Below are 21,142 nucleotides of genomic sequence, written 5' to 3'. Positions count from 1 at the left end.
CTCAATAGAGGAGTTAGAGTGAAGACTGAAGGAGCTGAAAGGATTTGTGGCACCATGAGGAGAGCAACAATACCAACCAACCACAGCTCCCAGGGTCTAAACCACCAGCCTGGGAGCACTTAGGGAGGGATCCAGGGCTTTAGCTGAATATGTAAGAGTGGAGGGCCCTGCTGGGCATAGGTGGAAGAAGAGAACCTTGACCTCATGAAGGCTGGATGCCCCAGGGGGTGGGAATTTTGAGGGTGGGGAGGTGGGAGTGGGGGGGAATAGATAGAGTTACATCCACAGAGAAGAAGGTGGAGGGGTGAGGGGATTGGGGGTTCCGGGGTGGGTGGGGGCTGGGGTAAGGGGACAACATAGGAAATGTAAATAAAACATCCAATAAAAAAATTAAAAAAAAATACCATAATGGGGCCTAGAGTTGCCTTGGTCATGGTGTCAATGGCTTCACAGTCATGAGTAATTTGTTGCTTTTTCAGAGAAGTTCAATTCTCAGCATACACATGGGAACATATAGCCTTCTATAACTCCGGTTGCAGGGAATCTGATGTCCTCTTCTGGCTTCCCTGAGTACTGGGCACACATGGCACTTAAAGAAATGCAGGTAAAATATTCAAACACAGGAAATAAAACCAGATAATAAAAATACCATAATAGGACTGAGAAAGATGGCTGAGTGGTTAAAAGCACTTGCTGGTCTTGGAGAGGATCTGAATTTTGTTCCTAGCACCCATGTGGTGGCTCAAAACCAGCTATAACTCCAGTTCCAGGTGATCTGGCACCTTCCTGTCTCTCTTCAAGTACTAGGCACACACATAGTACACTTGTGTAAACAAAGGAAAAACATTTATATACATAAAATTTAAAAAAATAGGAAATCATTTTAAAAACACAAAATTCCATAATGATATCTAATATCTTGTGTGCTAATTAAAAATAATTTTAGATTGGTGTGGTGGTGCACATCTTCAATACCAGTATTTGGGAGACAAAGCCAGGCAGATCTATGTAAGTTCAAGGCCAACCTGGGCTATATAGAGAGTTATATATGGAGTTCCATGCCAGCTAAGGCAATACCATGAGATTCTATCTAAAAAAATAATTTTTAAAAAATTAAAAAGAGGAGTTAGTGAAATATATCAGTGGATTAAAGTGCTTCCTGCCTAACTTGATGACCTGTAATTTAATCCCCAGGACCCACATGGTAAAAGGAAAGAACTGACTCCAAGTTTTCCTGTGAACTCCAAACACCATCCATGTTATGTGCATACCCATATAACACACACACATACAACACATACTTCTCTGTGTCAGTTTTCTATTGCAACAAAATATTCAAGAAAATCAACCTACAGGGGGGAAAAGGATATATTTTGGTCCCTGAGTTCTATCCATAAATGTTTGACTCCATTATTTCTAAAGCTATCCCGAGGAAAGAAGTAAGTGGTAGAGCAGAGCTACTCACCTCATGACAGTCAGAAAACAGAGACAGAGAATGGGCTAAGGACTTCATATGTATTCTTCCAGGATATATATCACAGTCATCTAATTCCTTGCGGGTTCTAGCAACTCTAGATAATGCCATTAAATTATGAATCCGTCAATGCATTGATCCACTGAAGTTAGAAGCCTCATGATCCAATCACTTCCCAAAAGCCAGTCACCTAGAAGTCAAACCTTTAACAAATAAGAGTTTAGAAACATTCTAGATGAAAAGTCTACCATTTCCTGTTGTGTAAGAGACTGACCTCAAAACACTGCCTCCTCCTCCTCTTCCTATGGGCTACTGTCCATACTTTCTCATGACTCTTGGGTTTACCCATTTCTTTTTTCTTTTGAATTTTTTAATGTCCTGCTATTATTCCTCCAACCTTTAGTTTTTTGCCTCATGAATGATTAACTGAGATTAGAAGTTTGAAACTAGTCACAGAGACAAAAAAAAAAAAAAAAAAAACCTGTTCAGCATACTGCAATTTTCCCTGATTACAAAAGCAATCCTATTAGTAATTCTCCTGCTATCATTTATCTACTCCTCCCCAAGAAATTAAAAGGTAAAGCCCTATTGAAACACTCTGACCCCCAAATCTGGCACTAGTCATTCTTCTTCTGGTAAACTGAATACATTCAATTTCTCCACTAGTTTAGTTTTAACATTTAAAGACTTAATTTTTATTAATGTGTATATCTATGCCTGTGTGAGTATACACCACAAATGTGTGGGTGCCTATGGACATTAAAAGAGAGCATCAGATCCCCTGGAGTTGGACGTATAAGTAGTTTTGAGCCACAAGATGTGAATGATAGGAACCAAATTCAGGCCCTCTAGAAGAACAACAAGTTGAGCCATTTCTCTAGCTCCAGTTTTCCCATTTAATGAATAAAGACAGTCAGCTATCACATTTGGAGAGATCTGCTAGCTATCAATAATACTTTCTTACCAGAATACACAGGAATCCATAAATTAATTTGTTCCCACACAAAATATGGTGATTTGTCCATGGGAGTTTGACCATAACATATCTTAAAGTGTTTAAAAAATTACCATCTCTGTAGTCTAATTATGAGTACAGAAACCTCTTCAAAACAAGGCTATATCCATGGTTGTTGGATATCATTTCCTATAGGGATAACTGGATACTTATATAAACTCTATAGGTAGATATCCCCATGATAGGAATATTACAAAATGTAATAGGAACATCAAGCATAGTAGCACACACATATAATCCTAGTATTCAAAAGGTGGAGGCAAGAAGCTTACAACTCCAAAGTGAGACTAGACTATACAATGAGAACTCTCAAACAAATAGAATAAGTGATTAACTTGACTTTAACTAAAGATGATCGGTGTTCCAACCTTGGCCTTGGAAGGCATAAAAACAGACAAAAACACTTTGGCACTGTAAAGCAGATCATGATTATGAGACCAGGCTTATGAGGATTCTGTGGTTCATGGTTAAGAAATATATATATTAGGGATTGTAGCTATCCTGCTAGTTGGAATAATGTTGATTACAGCCTCAATTAAGTGCCCCAGCACACAAAGTGAAAAGATGTGGCTACCTATAATCTCTGTCAGATTAATCAGAACAGCCAATGATGTAGCATGTGCAGAAGCCAAGGCAATAAAGAAATGAGGGGCTGGTATTACTTCTCCATAGATCTTTCACACTTTTATGTGTGTTCTAAGCACTGGCAATGACTGCCCTGAACTGTTTTCAATTCCACTCACACAGAACACTTCTAACACCAAATGTGTGTGTTTTCCACAATCACCAATTTTCTCCATATTCCAAAGGATATCTTACACTTCAATTCTGAACTGCTTAGAGTTAGCAAACATCCCCCATAAATTAAGGCTAAATCCCACAAGAGCAACCCACTTCAGATGCCAACCATATGTCTACAACTCCTTTACACCTGACAAATTAGCTATAAATTGGAGTGCCTACAAACCTCCTCTTCAGGTTCAATAATTTGCTATAAAAACAAACTGAACTCAGGGAAACATATTTATTTGTTTATTCCAAAGGATATTGTCTTAGTATTCTATTGCTATGAAGAGACACCATAAACATAGCAACTTTTATAAAAGAAAACATTTCATTGGGACTGGCTTATAGCCTCAGAGGTGTAGTCCATTATTATCATGGTAGGAAGCATGGCGGGACACAGGCAGATGTGGTGCTAAAGAGGTAGCTGAGAGTTCTACAACTGGATCGACAGGCAGCAGGAAGTAAAAAAGACACCAGGCCTGGCTTGAACATTTGAAACCTCAAAGCCCACCTCCCAGCAACATACTTTTTCCCACAGAGCCACACCTAATCCAATAATAACTCCTAATAGTGGCACTCCCTGGTGAGAAATCATTCAAATCTATGAGCCTATGGGGGCTATTCCTATTAAAACCACACAAATATTACAAAGGATATAGATATGTGTGGTGATTTGAATAGGTCTGGCCCAGGGAGTGGCACTATAAGAGGTGTGGCCTTGTTAGGGTAGGTGTGGGCTTGTTGGAGGAAGTGTGTCACTGTGGGATGAGCAATGAGATCTCCTCCTAAAAATGTGGGAGCCAGTCTTCTCTTAGCAGCTGTCAGATGAAGATGTAGTACTCTCTGATCCTTCTGTACCATGCCTGCATGGATGTTGCCATGTTCCAGCCTTGATGATAATGGAGTGAACCTCTGAATCTGTAAGCCAGCCCCAATTAAATGTTGTCCTTTATAAGACTTGCCTTGGTCATGGTGTCTGTTCACAACAGTAAAACCCTAAGACAGAAGTTGTTACCAGGGACGACTGAGTATTGCTATAATAGGCCTGATCATACTTTTGTTTGGGGAAATGTGGATTTTGGGACTTCGGAAAGCAGTGAAATGCTTTAAGTGGGGCTTAATGAGCCATCCTAGTAGGAATATGGAAGACATTGGTGCTGACGGCAATTTGTACTGTGCAGACCTGGTCCAAGAGGTTTCAGTGGAGAAGAATTTCAGTATGGCCTAGAGACTGTTTTGTGGTATTTTGGTGAAGAATGTGGCTGCTTTTTGCCCTTGTCTGAAGAGTCTGCCTGAGGCTAAGGTAAAGAGACTCAGATTAACTGCATTGACAAAAGAAGTCTTAAAATAGCCTGGCATAAATTCTGTTGTGTGGTTATTAAAGTTCACTCTTTTTTTTTTTTTTTCGAGACAGGGTTTTTCTGTATAGCCCGGGCTGTCCTGGATAAAGTTCACTCTTAAGAAGAGTATTTTAATGAAAATGAACAAGTTGAGAATGGAAAAAATATAAAATGTATGGTTCAAATAATAAAGGGATACCAGGAAGTGAAATGGAACTGAATCCCATGTTCAAGAAGATAAACAGATAAAGGGAGTGGTGACTTTTAGGGCAAGATCCCACCCAGCTAAGCTTAGATCCAAATATGGTGTAATACACCTTTAATTCCAGGAGACATTGGCAAGCAGATCTCTAAATTCAAGGCTAGCCTGGTATAGAGCAAGTTCCAAGCAGAGAGCTTAGGTCCAGACGTGGTGGTACACATCTTTAATCCCAGCATTCCAGAGACATAGCCATACAGATCTCTGATTTCAAGTTCAATCCAAAGAGCAAGTTCCAGGACAGCCAATCTTAGGCAATGAAGGAGTTGGAAAACAGAAAGCTGGTGATAGTATAATAGAACAAGGAGGCCATGCTCCACATCTAGCAAGCAGCAAAATTTAGAAGCTTCAGCCATGTGGCTCTGGCTTTAGAGTCAAGAATAGAAGGGACTACTGGGACAACTGATGCTGGTTAGCTGGAGCTAAGAAATTACCTGTGATTAAGAAGAGACCTGTTGTGTTCCAGAGATAACCAAGGTTATTCCTCATGCTGCAATTGGATTTGGTAATGTTTGTGTAAGAGTCACCCAGGTGGTACTGGTTTTGAAGGCATGAAGGGGTCATGAAGAGCAGCTGAGGCGTGGCACTGTGAGAGACCAAGGAAGGCCATTGGTGAAGGTGCAGCCTCAGTTGTAGTTGATGGTCCAGGACCGAAGGGGTCATAGGCAAAAGAGTTGAAGCTTGGCACCATGGAGTCTATGAGAGACTATTGGTAAAGCCTAGTTGCAGTGGAAGATTCCAGCAAATTAGAGATGCCAGTACCATGTGATGATCAACAAGAACAGCAGTGGCAGTGGAGAGGACTCAACCATAGGCTAGAGTGCTACAGAGTGCAGAGCTAAGTGACCCAAACTCTTTGGAGGATCCCAGAAGATAATGTGTGGATCCCAGACAGTAGAATAAGAAGCTGTAACATTAAAGGTGCTTTGGATACCCCCAAGATATTAGAGATGTCAGAGCTGTAGGATACATGCCAAGGAAAGCTGCTAACAGGGAACAGAACCAGCTGAAGAGAATGACGTTTATTGCTGCTGAATGCCAGATCTGCCAACAGTAGTCAACAGGAGTTGGAGATCAGCAGAGTGCTTTGACTTTGGACATGGAGACATGAGTTTGGAGTTTGCCCAGTTGGTTTTCTGCCTTGCTTTGGTCGAGTATTTTTCACTTTATATGGGATTATAGTTAAAATATTGTATGAATCTTAGAAGAGACTCTGAACTTTGGACTTTGAACATTGTTGAGACTACTATAGACTATGGGAACTCTGGATGTTGGATTCAATGAATTTTGCATTATGCTACAGCTAGGTGTGGCCCCCATAGATTCATTTGTTTGAACAAGTCTATGGGGGCCAGGGAGTGGAATGTGGTGGTTTGAATGTGCTTGGCCCAAGGAGTGGCACAATTAGGAGGTATGGCCATGCTGAAGTAGGTGTGACCTTGTTGGAAGAAGTGTGTCACTATGGGCATGCAGCTTTAAGACCCTTGTCCTAGCTTCCTTAGGAACAAGAAATAGAACTCTAATCTCCTCCAGCCCCATGTCTGCCTGGATGCTGCCATGTTCCCACCTTGATGATAAAGAACTGACCCTCTGAACCTGTAAGCCAGCCCCAATTAAATGTTGTCCTTATAAGACTTGCCTTGGTCATGGTGTCTGTTCACAGCAGTAAAACCCTAACAAAGACAATGTACAACAATAAGAAGTGCACAAAACAACATGTAAGGGAGGCAGAGAGCTTCCAAGTCCTTTCCAAAGGCACCAACCACCCTCCCTGTACCTCTATGTATTTACAAACCCAGTGGCTGTTTGCATACCATCTTTCAGGGATTTTCAGAGGTTTCATTATTATAGACATAATTAGTAAGTTAGGCTCCTGCCCTTCTCTACTCCCAGGTAGATGGGTAGTAAAAATGAAATCTCTGATCATAGGTTGGCCTTCTGGTGAACATTTTCTATACTGAGAGGTCATCATAGTATCTATCAAGAGTCACTTCACCATAACAAGATAGTCCCGTAATCCAGAAATTTTGAAATGATTAGGAGTTCTATGTCAAGAGCCAAGATCAAAGACCAACTATTAAAACAAAGGACACTCCTAGAACGTCTATCACTCAGGAAATGAGAACCGTTTAGCTCTGTAACAAAACCAGTACCAAAGAAGTATATTGTTTGTATGTCACAATGTCCTTCATTCTGGGATGTTCACATAGCAAACAGTCTTAGAATACCATTATAACTCTGTCAAGAAAAAAGTACAAGCTTGTTTAGTGTTCAGTATAAAAGATTCAGGTTACCTACACAACCCACTGTGTGTTGCTGGACTTATATAATATCATCTTGTTTCAGGAATTGAGATTTGGTTAGCTAGAACAAATGCTAAGAGTCTAGCTACTATTACTAGAAGCATAATAAAGTCTTTCTTCTCTAGTCCAAAAGTTCCATGGACTTTTTTTTGCCAGTATACAGAAAACTTGTGGTAGGGTAAATTGTTAAGACTTTAAGGGAGGTAAAATGTTAGACTCTGCATGGAAATATAACAGAATGAAGCATGAGAATTTTCTTTGGATTCATATTTGAAGTGAAGAACTTTGAAAATAACAACTTGGGAACTTTTTAAATTAAATGTATGTGTAGACTACAATAAAGAAAAATAACATGAAAATAGAAGGGGAAATATTTGGCAAAAAAGGGAAAACTGTGAGGAGGGACAAAAGAAGTTAGAGAAGATGAATATGGCAAAATTATGCAACATATTAAAGTGAAAATAACATTATGAAACCTATTACTTTGTACAATGTGATGCTAATCTTAATGGGCCAGGGATATAGCTTAATGGTACAGTGCTTGCCTAGCAATGCCCTAAGTTAAATCCTCAGCACAAAAAAATAAATAGTAAAAAAGTAAAATAAACAAACAAATGAGATGAAAATCTTTAACAGTTCTGGTCCAAATAGGGGCAAAGAAAGGATTATGATCAGTAAATAAAATATCTGGAAATGAACAATTTTTTAAAAGTGTAATAGAAAAATGAGGCTCAAATATGGGAAAAAGAAAATTCATTATGTAATTTGTATCACTAAAGGACTAAAACAGAGATTTGGAGAGATTGTTCTATGGTTAAAAGCACTTGTTACTCTTCCAGAAGCTGCTGGGATTGTTTCCAGCACCCACATCAGGTGGCTCACAACTACCAATAACTCCAGCTCCTGAGGATCTGACACCCTCTTCTGGTCTCTACTGCCACCCCCATACATATATACTTGTCAGCACACACATACATAGATAAAAACAAAAATGAATGAACCTAAAAAAAAAAGAGTTGACATAAAAATTGCCCTAAGTGTATATTGATCTTGTCATTACTCACAATGAATTGTTACAATAATTAGAATATGCTCATATTTTATAGTTAATGTTACAAAAATAACCACTTAAATAACAAAAAAACTTACAATTTTCTAGAAAAAAATTCCACAAAAGAAGGAAAAATAATACAACATATATTAAAAAATAAGGATTGAAATTAGTAAACATACCATTCATGTGTTATATAGAAAAATGGAGCTAAGAGTCAGAGAAATTATCATCAAAGGACATGCAAATCTGTATCATGAAGTATCAATAGAAAGAAAGTATCTATCTTACTACCAACATACCAGAATACTGGAGCAACAAATATGCACAAAGGAGATAGTGTGTGTGCATGTGTGTGTGTGTGTATGTGTGTGTGTGTGTGTCAAAAGCTTAACAATATCCAGTCCCCAAAATACAATTCAAAATATTCTGAACATCATCAATGGGAAGTCCCAACAGAAAGAAAATACAGTTCCTACCATAATTAGGTGTGTATGCCCGTGCACATGTGAGTGCAGTGACATAAAGGCCATAAGAAATTCTCAGATTCCCTGGAACTGGAGTTATAGGAAGTTGTGAGCTAAGCTTAGGGCTTTTGGAAGAGCAGCTATTTGATGAGCTAGATATCTTCACCCTCATTTCACCATTACACAATGTACATATGTATTAAAACAGCATACAGAACATAATAAATAATACAATTGTTTTATAAATCAAATAAATGTATTAAATTAATAAATTTGGGGGATTTTGTAATAAGATCTTGCTATGTAGTCCTGACTGGCCTGGTACTTACTATATAGCCTGGGATTACCCGGAATTTATAGCAAACCTTCTGCTTCAGACTCCTGGATGCTGGGATTAAAGGTATGTACCACCACACCCTAAACAATAAATTTAGAACTGGATATGCTGGTCCATGCCTATATTCTTAGCTAATCAGCAAAGCTAAGATGAGAGGATTACATGAGCCTAGGAGTTTGAGACTAGTCTGGGTAGCACAGTGAGAATAGATTTGAATTACATTAAATTTTTAAATATTAAATATAAAAAGATGTATCCCTGGCTATGGTTTTACGTTAGGGAAAAAACAACTAGATACTTAGAGAAGTCAAAGAGCCAGGAGTAATGGTACAGGCCTGTAATCCTAGTACTTAGGAGGCTGAGGCAAGGTAACTGTGAGTTTAAGGTCAGTATAGATTATCTACAGAGATCCTGTTTCAAAAGTACTAAAGCAAAAGCACAACTGAACTTTGCTGTTGTGGTAGTTGTTTTCAAATATAGTTGCTGAACAATGAGGAAGGTCTCTCTAACATTAGCACAAAACTTGCAGGACATTAAAGAATGAAAAACTTAGCTGGATGAAATGCCCAAATAGAGAAACCAAACTTTTCACTTCAGGGACAAGTGTAGGGCTACAGGTATAGTTCATGGGGATAACATGTTTGCAAGCACAAGGCCCCTGGGTTCCATCTCTAACCCCACAAAAAAACACAATAAGAAGCTGAGAAAAATGCTTAGGACACACAAAAAAGGCACAGAGCTGGCGAGATCAGTCTGCAGTTTAGAGCATGTATCACTTTTGTAGAAGACAGAGGTTCAGTTCCCAGCTCACAGCCATTTATAACTCCAACTCCAAGAGGATATGATACCTCACACACACACACACACACACACAATGACAAAGAGCTAAGACCTTTATATATAAATGGCAATAATCTAAATGATTATGTAGATTAAAGGAATTTTAAAACAGCTCAGAAAAAAATACTGTAAATGGCTCTTTAAACAAATCACATAAATTCAATCTCAGTCATGGTATGAAAAACTGTATATTCAAGTCTGTACTGTTATTTAACCTATTAGATTGGCCCAAAAGGAAAAAAGAAAAACATATGAACCAGGTGTGGTGAACCAGGTCTATAATTTAAGCAACCAGAAAATGAGGCAAGAGGATGACAATGTTGAGGTCAGCCTAATGAGTTCTAAGCAAGCCCAGGGTTTTATAGTTAAGACCATGTTTCACAAATAAACAAATAGAATGACAAGATATTATGTTATTTTGGGTATTATAAAAACAGATACTCATACAATGGATAAAACCCACACTATAGGTAATTGTGCCTATCAATAATACTGAATATGTAATTATCATTTTCATGGCAACTCTACTTGTAGAAATGTTCAAAGCTAGGCATGGTCCTAGAAAGATGTTTCTGTGGTTAACAAATATTTTGACTTCCAGAAGACAAAGGTTCAGTTCCTAGCACCTACATAATGACTCACAAGACCTTCATTTAGTTTCTGCAGGCACCAAGCAACACATAGTACATATACATATATACAAGCAAAATACTCATACATAGGATATGTTTTTTAAAAAAAAAAAAAAAGAAGCATAGACCTGGGCCTAATGGTGTAAGCCTGTAATCTTCCTACCTGAGAGGCTGAAGCTGACTGGGCTAGAGTGATTTCAAGGTCAGCCTAGGCTAATGGTTTTTCAGACCCTGTCTCAAAAAGAAAAGGAAATTTTACTCAGTAGTACAGTACTTGCCTAGCATGCACAAAGCCCTAGCGTCTATCTCTAGTAACACACATAAATAAATAGAGCCAGCCATGGTAGTACACACCTAAAATCTCAGCACTTCAGAGCCAGATGCAAGAGGGACACAAATTCTAAGCAAGCTTGATGTATTGTGGAAAATTTTTTCAAGGACAGAGACACACAGACAGAGAAACAGAGGAAGAGGTATCTCTTTAAACATACTCTTCTTCTCTTCCTTGTGTTAACTAATGTGTGTAAAAGGCTATTTGCCTCTGTGTTGCATGTAATCGCAAAAAATTGGGAATCCCTTAAATTCCTATTAATTTATGATCCATTTCTATACTTAAATATAGCCACATAATGGATACAATTTAGCATTTAAAAGAAACTAAGGAAATCATTGTACTAACATCTATAGCCAATATTAATTGCTAAAGAAAAACATATGTTAAAAGATATAGGAGTTTTTGGTTATTTGGAGGTTGTTTTGTTTGCTTGCTTGCTTGCTTGCTTGCTTGCTTGCTTGCTTGCTTGCTTGAAGCTTTGGACTAAATCCAGGTCCTTACACATATCAAGTGTCTTAGTTTCTATTACTATGACAATACACAATGACCAAAAAGCAAGGGGGAAGGAAAGATTTTGTTTGGCTTATACTTACTTCCACACCACTGTTCATCATTGAAGAAAGTCCGAGCAAGAATTCAAACAAGCAAGAACCTGGGGACAGGAGCTGATGCAGAGACCACAGAAGGGTGCTGCTTACTGGCTTGCTCTCCATAGCTTGCCCAACCCAGGAATGGCACAACCCACAATGGGCTGAGCCCTCCCCCATCTGTCACTAATTTTAAAAAATCCCTCACTCTCTCTTTTGCCTACTTTTGGGGACCTGTCTCGCCTACTGGATTGCCTCATTCAGCCTTGATTTGAGGATATATGGCTCATCTTACTGTAACTTGTAATGCCATGTCCGATTGATACCCCTAGGAGACTGTTCCTTTTTGAAGGGAAACAGAGGAGGGGTAGATTTAGGGAAGAGGGGAGGTGTGGGGGGAGGAACTGGGAGAAATGGAAGGAAGAGAAACTATGGTTAGGTTATAATATATGAGAAAAGAATAAATAAATTTTAAAAATAAAAATAAATATTTTTTTAAAAAAACTAAAAATACCTCACAGCTAGAGCTTATGGAAGCATTTTCTCAGTTGAGGTTCCTTCCTTTCAGATAACTCTAGCTTGTGTCAAGTTGACATAAGACTGACAAGCATACCAAGTATTCTTTATCATACAGCTACAATCGCAGATGGGAAGTTTTGTATTTGAAAAGGAATCTATAGCTGCCATTTATAAAGGATATATGAAAAACTCTATTCCATAAAATTAGAGGTTATATTTTTCCCTTTTCTACAGACTACTATCATGAAACAGAATATTAATGCAAAAATAAAATGTAAAAATTCAGCTTAGCTAATTATTCAAGGGAAATATTTCATCTAATTCCCACCAAATCTAGAAACAGAACATTACTAGCTCCTTGCCCATAAGCCTTCAGTGTCTCCTTGCCCCTCATCAATACACATGGAAATTTCTATCCTTTCTCAGGTAGGATTTCGTCACTTTGCTTTCTGGTTTTGCCACTGACAATATGATAATACCACTGTTCAGTATGGTTTTGTTTATAAAAACTAAGACAAACACAACGCATTCTTTAGGCCTGTCCTCCTTGACTCAATATTATGCTCCATTTATCCATTCTATCATTGATGGACATTATCATCATTTTCACGTATTGGCTAGAACAAGTAATATTGCAGTGTTCATGGATACATGTATGCATCCTAGGCACATTAGTCAAACAGAATTGTTTCTTTATATAGTCTACATTCCCTTGGTGAGTAAGGCTAACATGTTTTCCAGCCTTCTCCAATTTCCACTTCCATCAGCAGCATGATACACTTGATGCTTCACATCCTACCATTTGTCATGGTACTTCTCATTGTCAGGCTTCTTGGCATAAGCCATTCAGGATGAGATGTATGGTATTATAATGTGGTTTAAATCTACACTTTTCTTGGCAACTGAGACTGAGCACCGTCTAAGGCATTTAGCCATTTGGACAACTTTCTTTGCTACTATATTCATTTAAGTCCTCTGTCTACTGCATAGTCTATTTTTTCTTGCTGTTTAGTTGTTCATTATATATTCAGGGTATAAGTCTCCTGTGATTATATCATCTCCCACTCTGTAAACTGTGATTCACTTCTTATAATACCACAAAGATCAAGGTAGTAAACCTTTAGAGTAGGGCATTTCTGGAAAGTGGAGGGTAGACTCTTTCTAAAGATACAAATCACTCAGCTACACATTTATTTCTGTTATAGAGATATGTATATTCACAAGAAAACCTTTTTAAAAATGGATTTAGCTTATGACCTAGTCACCTAACCATATGTAATACCTAAGGAGGCATGTACTTACGTGTATGAGGAAACACAAACAAGAATTTTCATAAAGCCAAATGTAGTGGCGTGTACCCATAATTCCAGCATTCAGAAGGTAATGGTAACACACACCTTTAATCCTAGCACTCATGAGGCAGAGGCAGGGAGATTTCTGTGAGTTTCAGGCCAGCCTAGTCTATAGAGTGAGTTCCAGAGCAGTACAGTAAGACCCTTTCTAAAAAATTAAACTGTTCCTAATACTCTGTGAGTGATAAGATACTGTATCACTGAAACTGTAAAATAGAAATAGTGATGTACTTATGGGGATGTTCTAAAAATTTAAAGTTATCAAACAAAAATTGTAATAGCATTAATGATGTACAGTAGAAGATTTAGAAGATAATGTATTTTTTAATTAATTGGAAGGAAAACAAAAATAGAAAGATACTAAACATGCTGGCACATACTTATAGTCCCAGAAGGCTGACACAGAATGGTTACTAGTTCAAGGCTAGCCCAGGTAACTTAGCAAGACTCTATCTCAATTTTTTAAAACAAATTTAAATTTAATCCATTAAGATTAATTTAATCTTATCCATGATTAAGAGCATCTGCCTGCCTTCCAAAGAACCTGGGTTTGATTTCCAGCATCCACAAGGCAGCTCACAAGCAGTAACTGCAGTCTCAGGAAACCTGCCACCCTCTTGTGGTCTCTGTGGGCACTGTGTGCCTATGGTGCACGCAGGTGATATACTCATACATTTAAAATAATAAAGTGCTCCGTTAAAAGGTTTGATGTATCTTCCTGTAAAGCCTACTAGAGGTAGGACTGTAACTTCAAATGGTTATAAAAACCGTATCAGGGTTGGAAAACATGCACAACAAATTATGTTTTTCTCTATGGCTCAGAAGTTCAGGATAAAAACTACCTACCCTCTGGGTCACCCTCACCTCATAAGTCTTGGCATGTGTCCCTGGCTGAGTCAGGTCTTGAGTAACCACCATGTTAATGCTATCCCTGGGCTCCTTTGTTAGTTACTCTGCTCTGTCCAAGTTCTCCGATTCTGTTGAAGTCTGCAGACTGAACAGGGTTTTCTAGAGTCAGAAGATACTCAAAGATACCTGAAAGGACATTGTCAGACTCACACAACATTTGCAACTAAACATTTTATGGTAACATCAAAGTACAGTTCAACCTACTGGATACTGTACAGTAGACAAAGTCACAGAAACATTAATTCTGCTTATTAATTAAAGGGAAATATGAGGAAGTATGTGAGACTTGAACTAAGATTAATATAAATTTAAATTTTAGCTCTGCCAATATTTAGGTGTGACAGCACAAAAACGTTTCTTGAGTTTCACCTTTAAATGAGTCAAAGCTATCTCAAGTGGTTGTGAAAATTAAAATGAAATGAAAATGAAATGATGTCGAGACAGGACTTAGCCTAAGACTGGCACAATGAAAATAGATCACATAGCAGCCAGGACTCAAATCTCTAAGTCCCAAATTCAATAAAATTGAAAACTTTTTGAACACTGACATGATACAGAAATGTAAAATTCTACATGTGACTGTTAAGAATCACTGTCAAAATAAGGCTGCCAAAAATACTGTATAAATTACCTTCAAGTTAAGATGTAACAGAGGGCTGAAATGTGTAAAAAGTTCGATTATAGATTTGGATCTCACTCCTAAGATGCCTCTTCATGTAAATGAAAGTGGTCCAAATCTGAAAAAGAAACACAAAATTCAAAACATTTCTGATCTCAAGCATTCCAGGTAAGAAATAATTATCCTGTATAAGGACCCATGTATTATACAAAAGCACACAGATATGTTATATAATTTGCACAAAACCTTTCACCTACATATTAATAATTTTTGTGTTTTCATTTTATGTGTGCAGAAACAGAATATTAGTGATTACAAGTTAGACCCAGTCTACCTGACTTCAAAATTCATGTTCACAGCTGGGTGTGGTAGTGTATGCCTTTAATCCCAGAACTCAGGAGGCAGAGGCAGGCAGATCTCTGGAGGCTAGCCTGATCTACATACCAAGTTTCAGGACAGCCAGGCTATATACACAGAGAAACCCTGTCTTGAAAAATCAAAACAGAAAGAAAGGGAGGAGTGGAAGATTTAAAAAAAGAGAGAAAGGAAAAAACACAAAGAGATGGAGAATGTAAGAACACTTCCAGAGGACCCAGGTTTAGTTCACAGCACTCAAAGGGTAGCTAACAAGTGTGTCTAACTCCAGTTCCAGGGAATCTATGTCCTCTTCTGGCCTCCTCTGGCACTGTAATCATGTGATATACAGAGATATATGCAAGCAAAACATCCACACACATAAAATAAAAATAAATAAATCTCAAAAAAAAAGACTAGCCAACAGAAATAACTGAGTTCAAAAAAAGACCAAAATAGGGTGGGGAGTGACTGTGACATAACACAGCAAGAACAGCTTCTAAATGGTAGACAGAAATGGTAGATCATTTAAAGACAACATGAGAAGTAACATTGGTGACTTCTCTGAATATTCTTTTTCATTTCCAAATATGATCTGAAGATGCTGGAGAAATATACACAGAATCTTCAACAGAAACAAACAAACAAACAAACAAAACAGTTAAAAAAGAAATGAGTAGCTAGACAGTGGTGGCGCACACCTTTAATCCCAGCACTTGGGAGGCAGAAGCAGGCGGATTTCTGAGTTCGAGAGCAGCCTGGTCTACAGAGTGAGTTCCAGGACAGCCGGGGCTACACAGAGAAACCCTCTCAAAAAACCCAAAAAAGAAAGAAAGAAAGAGAGAGAGAGAGAGGGAGGGAGGGAGGGAGGGAGGGAGGGAGGGAGGGGAAGAAAGAAAGGAAAAGAGAAAGAAAGAGAAAGAGAAAGAAAGAGAAAGAAAGAAAGAGAAATGAGTAAACTGTCTGCACATATACCTACCTCCCAGAAGAGGGCATCAGATCATTTTATAGATGGTCCTGAGCCACCATGTAGTTGCTAGAAATTGAACTCAGGACTCTGGAAGAACAGTCAGTGCTCTTACCTGCTGAGCTATCTTATCAGCCCCTTATTATATTTTTGAGACAAGGTCTTTCTCCTCTTCTAGCAGCTTCCTGCGTGTGTCCTTGGCTGTGTGCCCCTGCTCTCAGCTTGCTAAATCTAATCAATGTTTACATATATTTCAGTAGATTCCATGGGTTTTTGGTACGTTCATGTCCTATAAAAGACAGTTTTATTTATTCTCTAATCTCTACACTTTTTTTTCATTTCTTGCTTTATTATGCTGGTAAACGTTCCAATATTTGTTGAGAGTACTATATTGATGCTCAAGCTGCTTCTGATTTCAGATCATTATAGATTTTAGGTTTTTCAGGTTGAGGCTCTTTAACCTATACTTTGTATAATAAGAACCATGAGAACAGACAGTTTTGCATTATTCCAGTCTTAGAGAGAAAACATTGAGTAACAATTATTATTATATTAGCTGTAAAGTTTTTTTTAAAGATTTTTTATTTTGTCTTTCTAATAGGTGATATTTGTTAAAGAAATTTTCCTTCTATTCATAATTTGCTGTAGAAAGATTAAATAATAATAATAAAACCAGTTTCCTATTACTTCTTCAACATCTGCATTTTCAAGTTATATACCATATCCATAGTTCGTGAGCACTTCTTCAATATTAAACAGAAACATAATTTGGCAAAATTCTTCCAAAAATGCATATGTCTATAATGACAGTGGTACTAAACAGGAAAGAGACAATGAGAGAATAAAAAGATGAAAATATTCATGGGCAGAGAGGGAATGTGTATCAAGACTTTGGATTTAAAAATAAGTTCCCTAGGAAGCTAGCTACTATGGAATTTCTAGAAAACTTTGTCTCCCAAAATGGAAGCAAAAGCCCTAAGCCAAAATTTTGGAAACTAGTTATGAGATGCTATAAATGATCAAAACAGTGAAAAAGAAAAGAAATGTGACTTCTACTTAGCTAGAGTATCACAACGGTTGGTGAATCAGTAAAAATTATTGAAGTGTTTTGAAACATAGGTAGGGTGGTGGGAGAAAAGGATTGAAGAGCTATCTGCATACATTAGAACAGGTTGGGGCTAAAAAGATGGCTCAGCAGTTAAGAGCACTTGCTGCTCTTGAAGAGGTCCTGGGTTCAGGTTCCAGCACCTACATGGAAGCTAACAACACATGTAACTCAAGTTCAAGGCGATGTGACACCTTCTGGCCTCAGTGGGCACAAGGCATACATGTGGTGCATGCAGGCAAAACACTCATACATATAGAATAAAAATAAAGTTTTTTTTTTTTAAATTAGAAGAAGATTTCAGTGCTGGAAACATTTTCTAAACAGTAAAATGACTTCAGGATAGATCTCTCTGAATTTAATTTAGCCGAAGTTTTTAAAGATTTATAAATAGAAGTAACAGAAAAAAACAAGGTAGAGAATGCATACACACAAAAAATCAACACAATATTATAGATTCAATGCTATAGGCTAGAAATCTGTTAACTTTGTTAACTAGCAAAATATCTCTTTTGTTTATGTTTATAAATTACCTATTTATCATATGACCACAGCATATTGAATCCCTTTTCCTTGTACATTTAAGATGCCTATAGCCAGCCTTTAAGCATTTTGTATTTCTTTGCCAATCTTGGGTTGAGTTTCTTCTTCCAGTTGATTTTGGTGAAGATAACTACAAACTGTCAGTGCAAGGCCTTGAATGTGGTATCTAACATTGTTTGGTAAGTTTTCACTAACTGCTGTCTGATACTCATTTTATGTACTATATGAATGTAATCTAGTCTATGGCAGTTTAGACTTCATTAGAAACAGTTAGTGATTCTTGCATATCTTTATGCCTAATCAACTGAACATTGCCATCTTCATAATAACCTGAAAACCTTGAGCACTTCAACCACCTGTGTTGTAGGTGGTGAGATGATAAACTTCTCTGATCTCCAATGGCTGCCAGTCCAGAAGGTTTTGGGCTAAAACTGGTGGTTTTAAATTCATAAAATAATAATCTGTTTTACATCTACAGTTTTCATATAAACAGTACAGAAGCCATTGGAATATCATCTTCCATGTAGGCTTTTACCTCTCTGAGACATCAAATCCTGCAAGCATCTCTCTGCAATACCTCTCTGAGACATCAAGTCCCTGCAAGCATCACAGCCAGCTGTGAAACAATCCAAGGACTGGCAAAAATGAAACTTGGTTCCGTACAACATTAGTTGGCAGTCACTGGTTCAAATGTATGGAGTCTTACTCCAATTGGTTTATTTTATCCATATGTAAGCATAGTACAATTTTGGAAAATGGTTCCTGTGTATACACAATCGTTCCTATGTATACAACAAAGCTTAAGATATGTTTACATTGAAATTCTTTACAAAGCGCATATGACTTATTCCATAAAAATGAGTTCTGTTTACTTAGAAACAATGCTCAAGCAATGGGTCTAGGGAGAATGAGGAAAACATAAAGGGTCTAAAGAGAATGGCTGAGGTAAACGATGCCTGTGGGATTCAGGATTGTCATGGCCCTAAAAACACTGAATCACTTAGGCTGTTGTAAAGTACACATGGCATCTCTCATAAGGATGGGATTTATGGCCTAGAATCAATGCTCAAGGTGCATCTGGAAAAAACAAACATAACAGTCTGGGGGATTTGGGTGAAGCCTGGCCCTAAAGAGAGCAAAAGACTACCAGGTTGTAAACTTCATCCTTTCCCAGCATTCTGGGTAGAAGATAGGTAAATATCTCCTTCCTTTGAAGAGACAAGCTTACATATAAGCTAAAATAAACCCTTTCTTCCCTTTTTGCTTAAAGTGTTTATAAAGCTAAAAATATATATATAGTAGTAAAATGGATGTGTTTATTTGTACACAAAGAATTAAATCTTGGCTGAATATTTGATACTGCAGAACACCTTAGTTTTATTTTTTTAGACTTGTTCAATATTTTGATTTTATATTCATCAATTCTGAGAACACTGCTTTATATAAATATGTAATACAAATAGCAGAAGTATGTTTAGGACCGCTTTGAAGGTCACTAGAAATGCTGTCTTAATTCCAAGCCAAATTTCACTTAATGATTTTTCATGAAATTCAAGTCAGTAACTCAAAATCTGGCATTCTAACACAATACAATACAAAGATGTATTAACTTAATATTTGCATGCAGAAGAATGATGACAGGAAAATGTTATATCTTTGTTTTCTATAATTAAACCATTATGTTTCATAAGAACAGTAAACTTTGTATGCATGGTTTTTAGAAAGTAATATAGCACAAAAATAATCTTGAATCTGAGCTGAGGTATTTCAGGCAATGTCTGTTGAAGTTGTGTAGTATAATGGTATGCTGTTAAATTTAATTAGTAAATTACCATGTACTGTTTGTGCTTGTTAAAGAGAAGAAACTGGTTTCCTTATTTCAGACTCAAGCGTATTTATCTCAAGTGTCCTCTGAGACCCTTGTCTGTGTCAAGCTGACCCTCTGCCTCCGTGACATGGAGAAAGGAGAAAGGTAAACAGGTAAGAAAATTTAAAACATTGCACCTTTGAAAATAGCTAAAAGGTTTCCAATTCTAACAGGAGTTCCTGTTGTTTATTCCACAGTATTAAAATGCTTGCAGTAGGAGCAAAAGGCAGGAAACTTATCCATGGAAAGAATACTCTGCTCTGCCTGGAAATTTCTCAATTGGGAATTCCAGCATGATCATTTCAACAGGTCTTTCCCAGTAAATTTCAATGCATATTTTAAGTACCCTACTTGATGATACTTTGCTATCTATCTGATACTTGTTAGCTATTCTTTTACTTGTGTTTTTTACATGCTTAATAAAATAAAATCACTCATATGGAAATCGAAAGTGTGCAAAATTGTCTTACACTTTTTGAACTCCTATCCTTGCTCCCTTGAGCATAGTGTCATGGTGACTTGTGTATTTTACTTTGCTTATCTGAGTGTCTTCTATGTTTAAACCTTTTATTAGATGTTATATTTTTAAAATCGACATTGCGTAGTGACTATCAAAATGTTCTCTCTCTCAAGATATATATTATAGATATATACATGTATATAAAATATTTCCAGCAGGAATGTATAAATATCTCATTTTTTCAACTCTTCTCCAACACTGATTTTCTTTTGCAGCTTTTATCCTTCTAAGGGTTGAAGAGTTAGATAAGGACAAGCGAATTATAGGCAGAGTCATAATGACCTGTCCCCTGAACCTTCACCCAGCCGGTACCATGTTCTGAAAGATATCGGTATTCCCCCTGAACAACCACACTCCGGTGTCATCCCCTTCCCCACATCCTGCCTTTCTGTGTTTATAACCCCTGTGTGAATAAGTATAAAATTATGATTTAAAAATAAATTTTTTTTAAAAATCTAAAAAAAAAGAAGCAAAGGTTGGGACTAAAGATCTGAATTCGTAAAATTTATGTAAAATAAAGGATTTCTAAAAAATTATTAACAATGATCAAAGCCTTGATGGTGTAGCCTTAGTAAATAAAAGACTGGGTTTGGGCTCTCTGGTCAGGAGAAGGCAAAAGAATGAGCTGGATGACGGCAAGAGAATGAAAATGGAGAAGGCAAAAGAATAAGAAGAAGGAAGAAAGGAGAAGGAAGAATGATGAGAATCCTTGGTCAAAGAGAGAGCACTTGAACTGACAGTTTGCATCCACACTGACTCCGTGTGGTTATTGAATAAGCACCGCTCCCATATCCCCCTTTCTCAGGACCTTCCTTACACTGAGGCTGGACCTTTACACAATAAATTATCCTGTATTTAAAATTCTTTTCATTGAATATCACTGGTGTCACATATTGTATTAGTCATGGTTTGCTAGAGTAACAACTTATAGAATGACCTACACACACACACACACACACACA

General features: G+C 37.4%; 1 protein-coding gene across 1 annotated transcript in view; it reads right to left on the bottom strand.

Annotated features, from left to right (window-relative positions):
* Positions 1 to 21,142, bottom strand: part of LOC114628158 (zinc finger protein 81-like) — a 113,798-nt gene that overhangs the window by 78,158 nt on the left and 14,498 nt on the right. The window contains exons 4-5 of the mRNA XM_028776106.1: positions 14,837 to 14,942; positions 14,161 to 14,290 (exon numbers count right to left, since the gene is read on the bottom strand). Coding sequence (XP_028631939.1) covers positions 14,161 to 14,214 — 54 coding nt within the window. The 5' untranslated portion in view covers positions 14,215 to 14,290; positions 14,837 to 14,942. The remainder of the gene's footprint in view (positions 1 to 14,160; positions 14,291 to 14,836; positions 14,943 to 21,142) is intronic.

The sequence above is a fragment of the Grammomys surdaster genome, unplaced genomic scaffold (genome assembly GCF_004785775.1).
Source record: "Grammomys surdaster isolate TR1022 unplaced genomic scaffold, NIH_TR_1.0 265, whole genome shotgun sequence".
Classification (NCBI taxonomy): domain Eukaryota; kingdom Metazoa; phylum Chordata; class Mammalia; order Rodentia; family Muridae; genus Grammomys; species Grammomys surdaster.
Note: the sequence above shows the minus strand (reverse complement) of the source record. Positions and strands in the feature narration are given on the sequence as shown.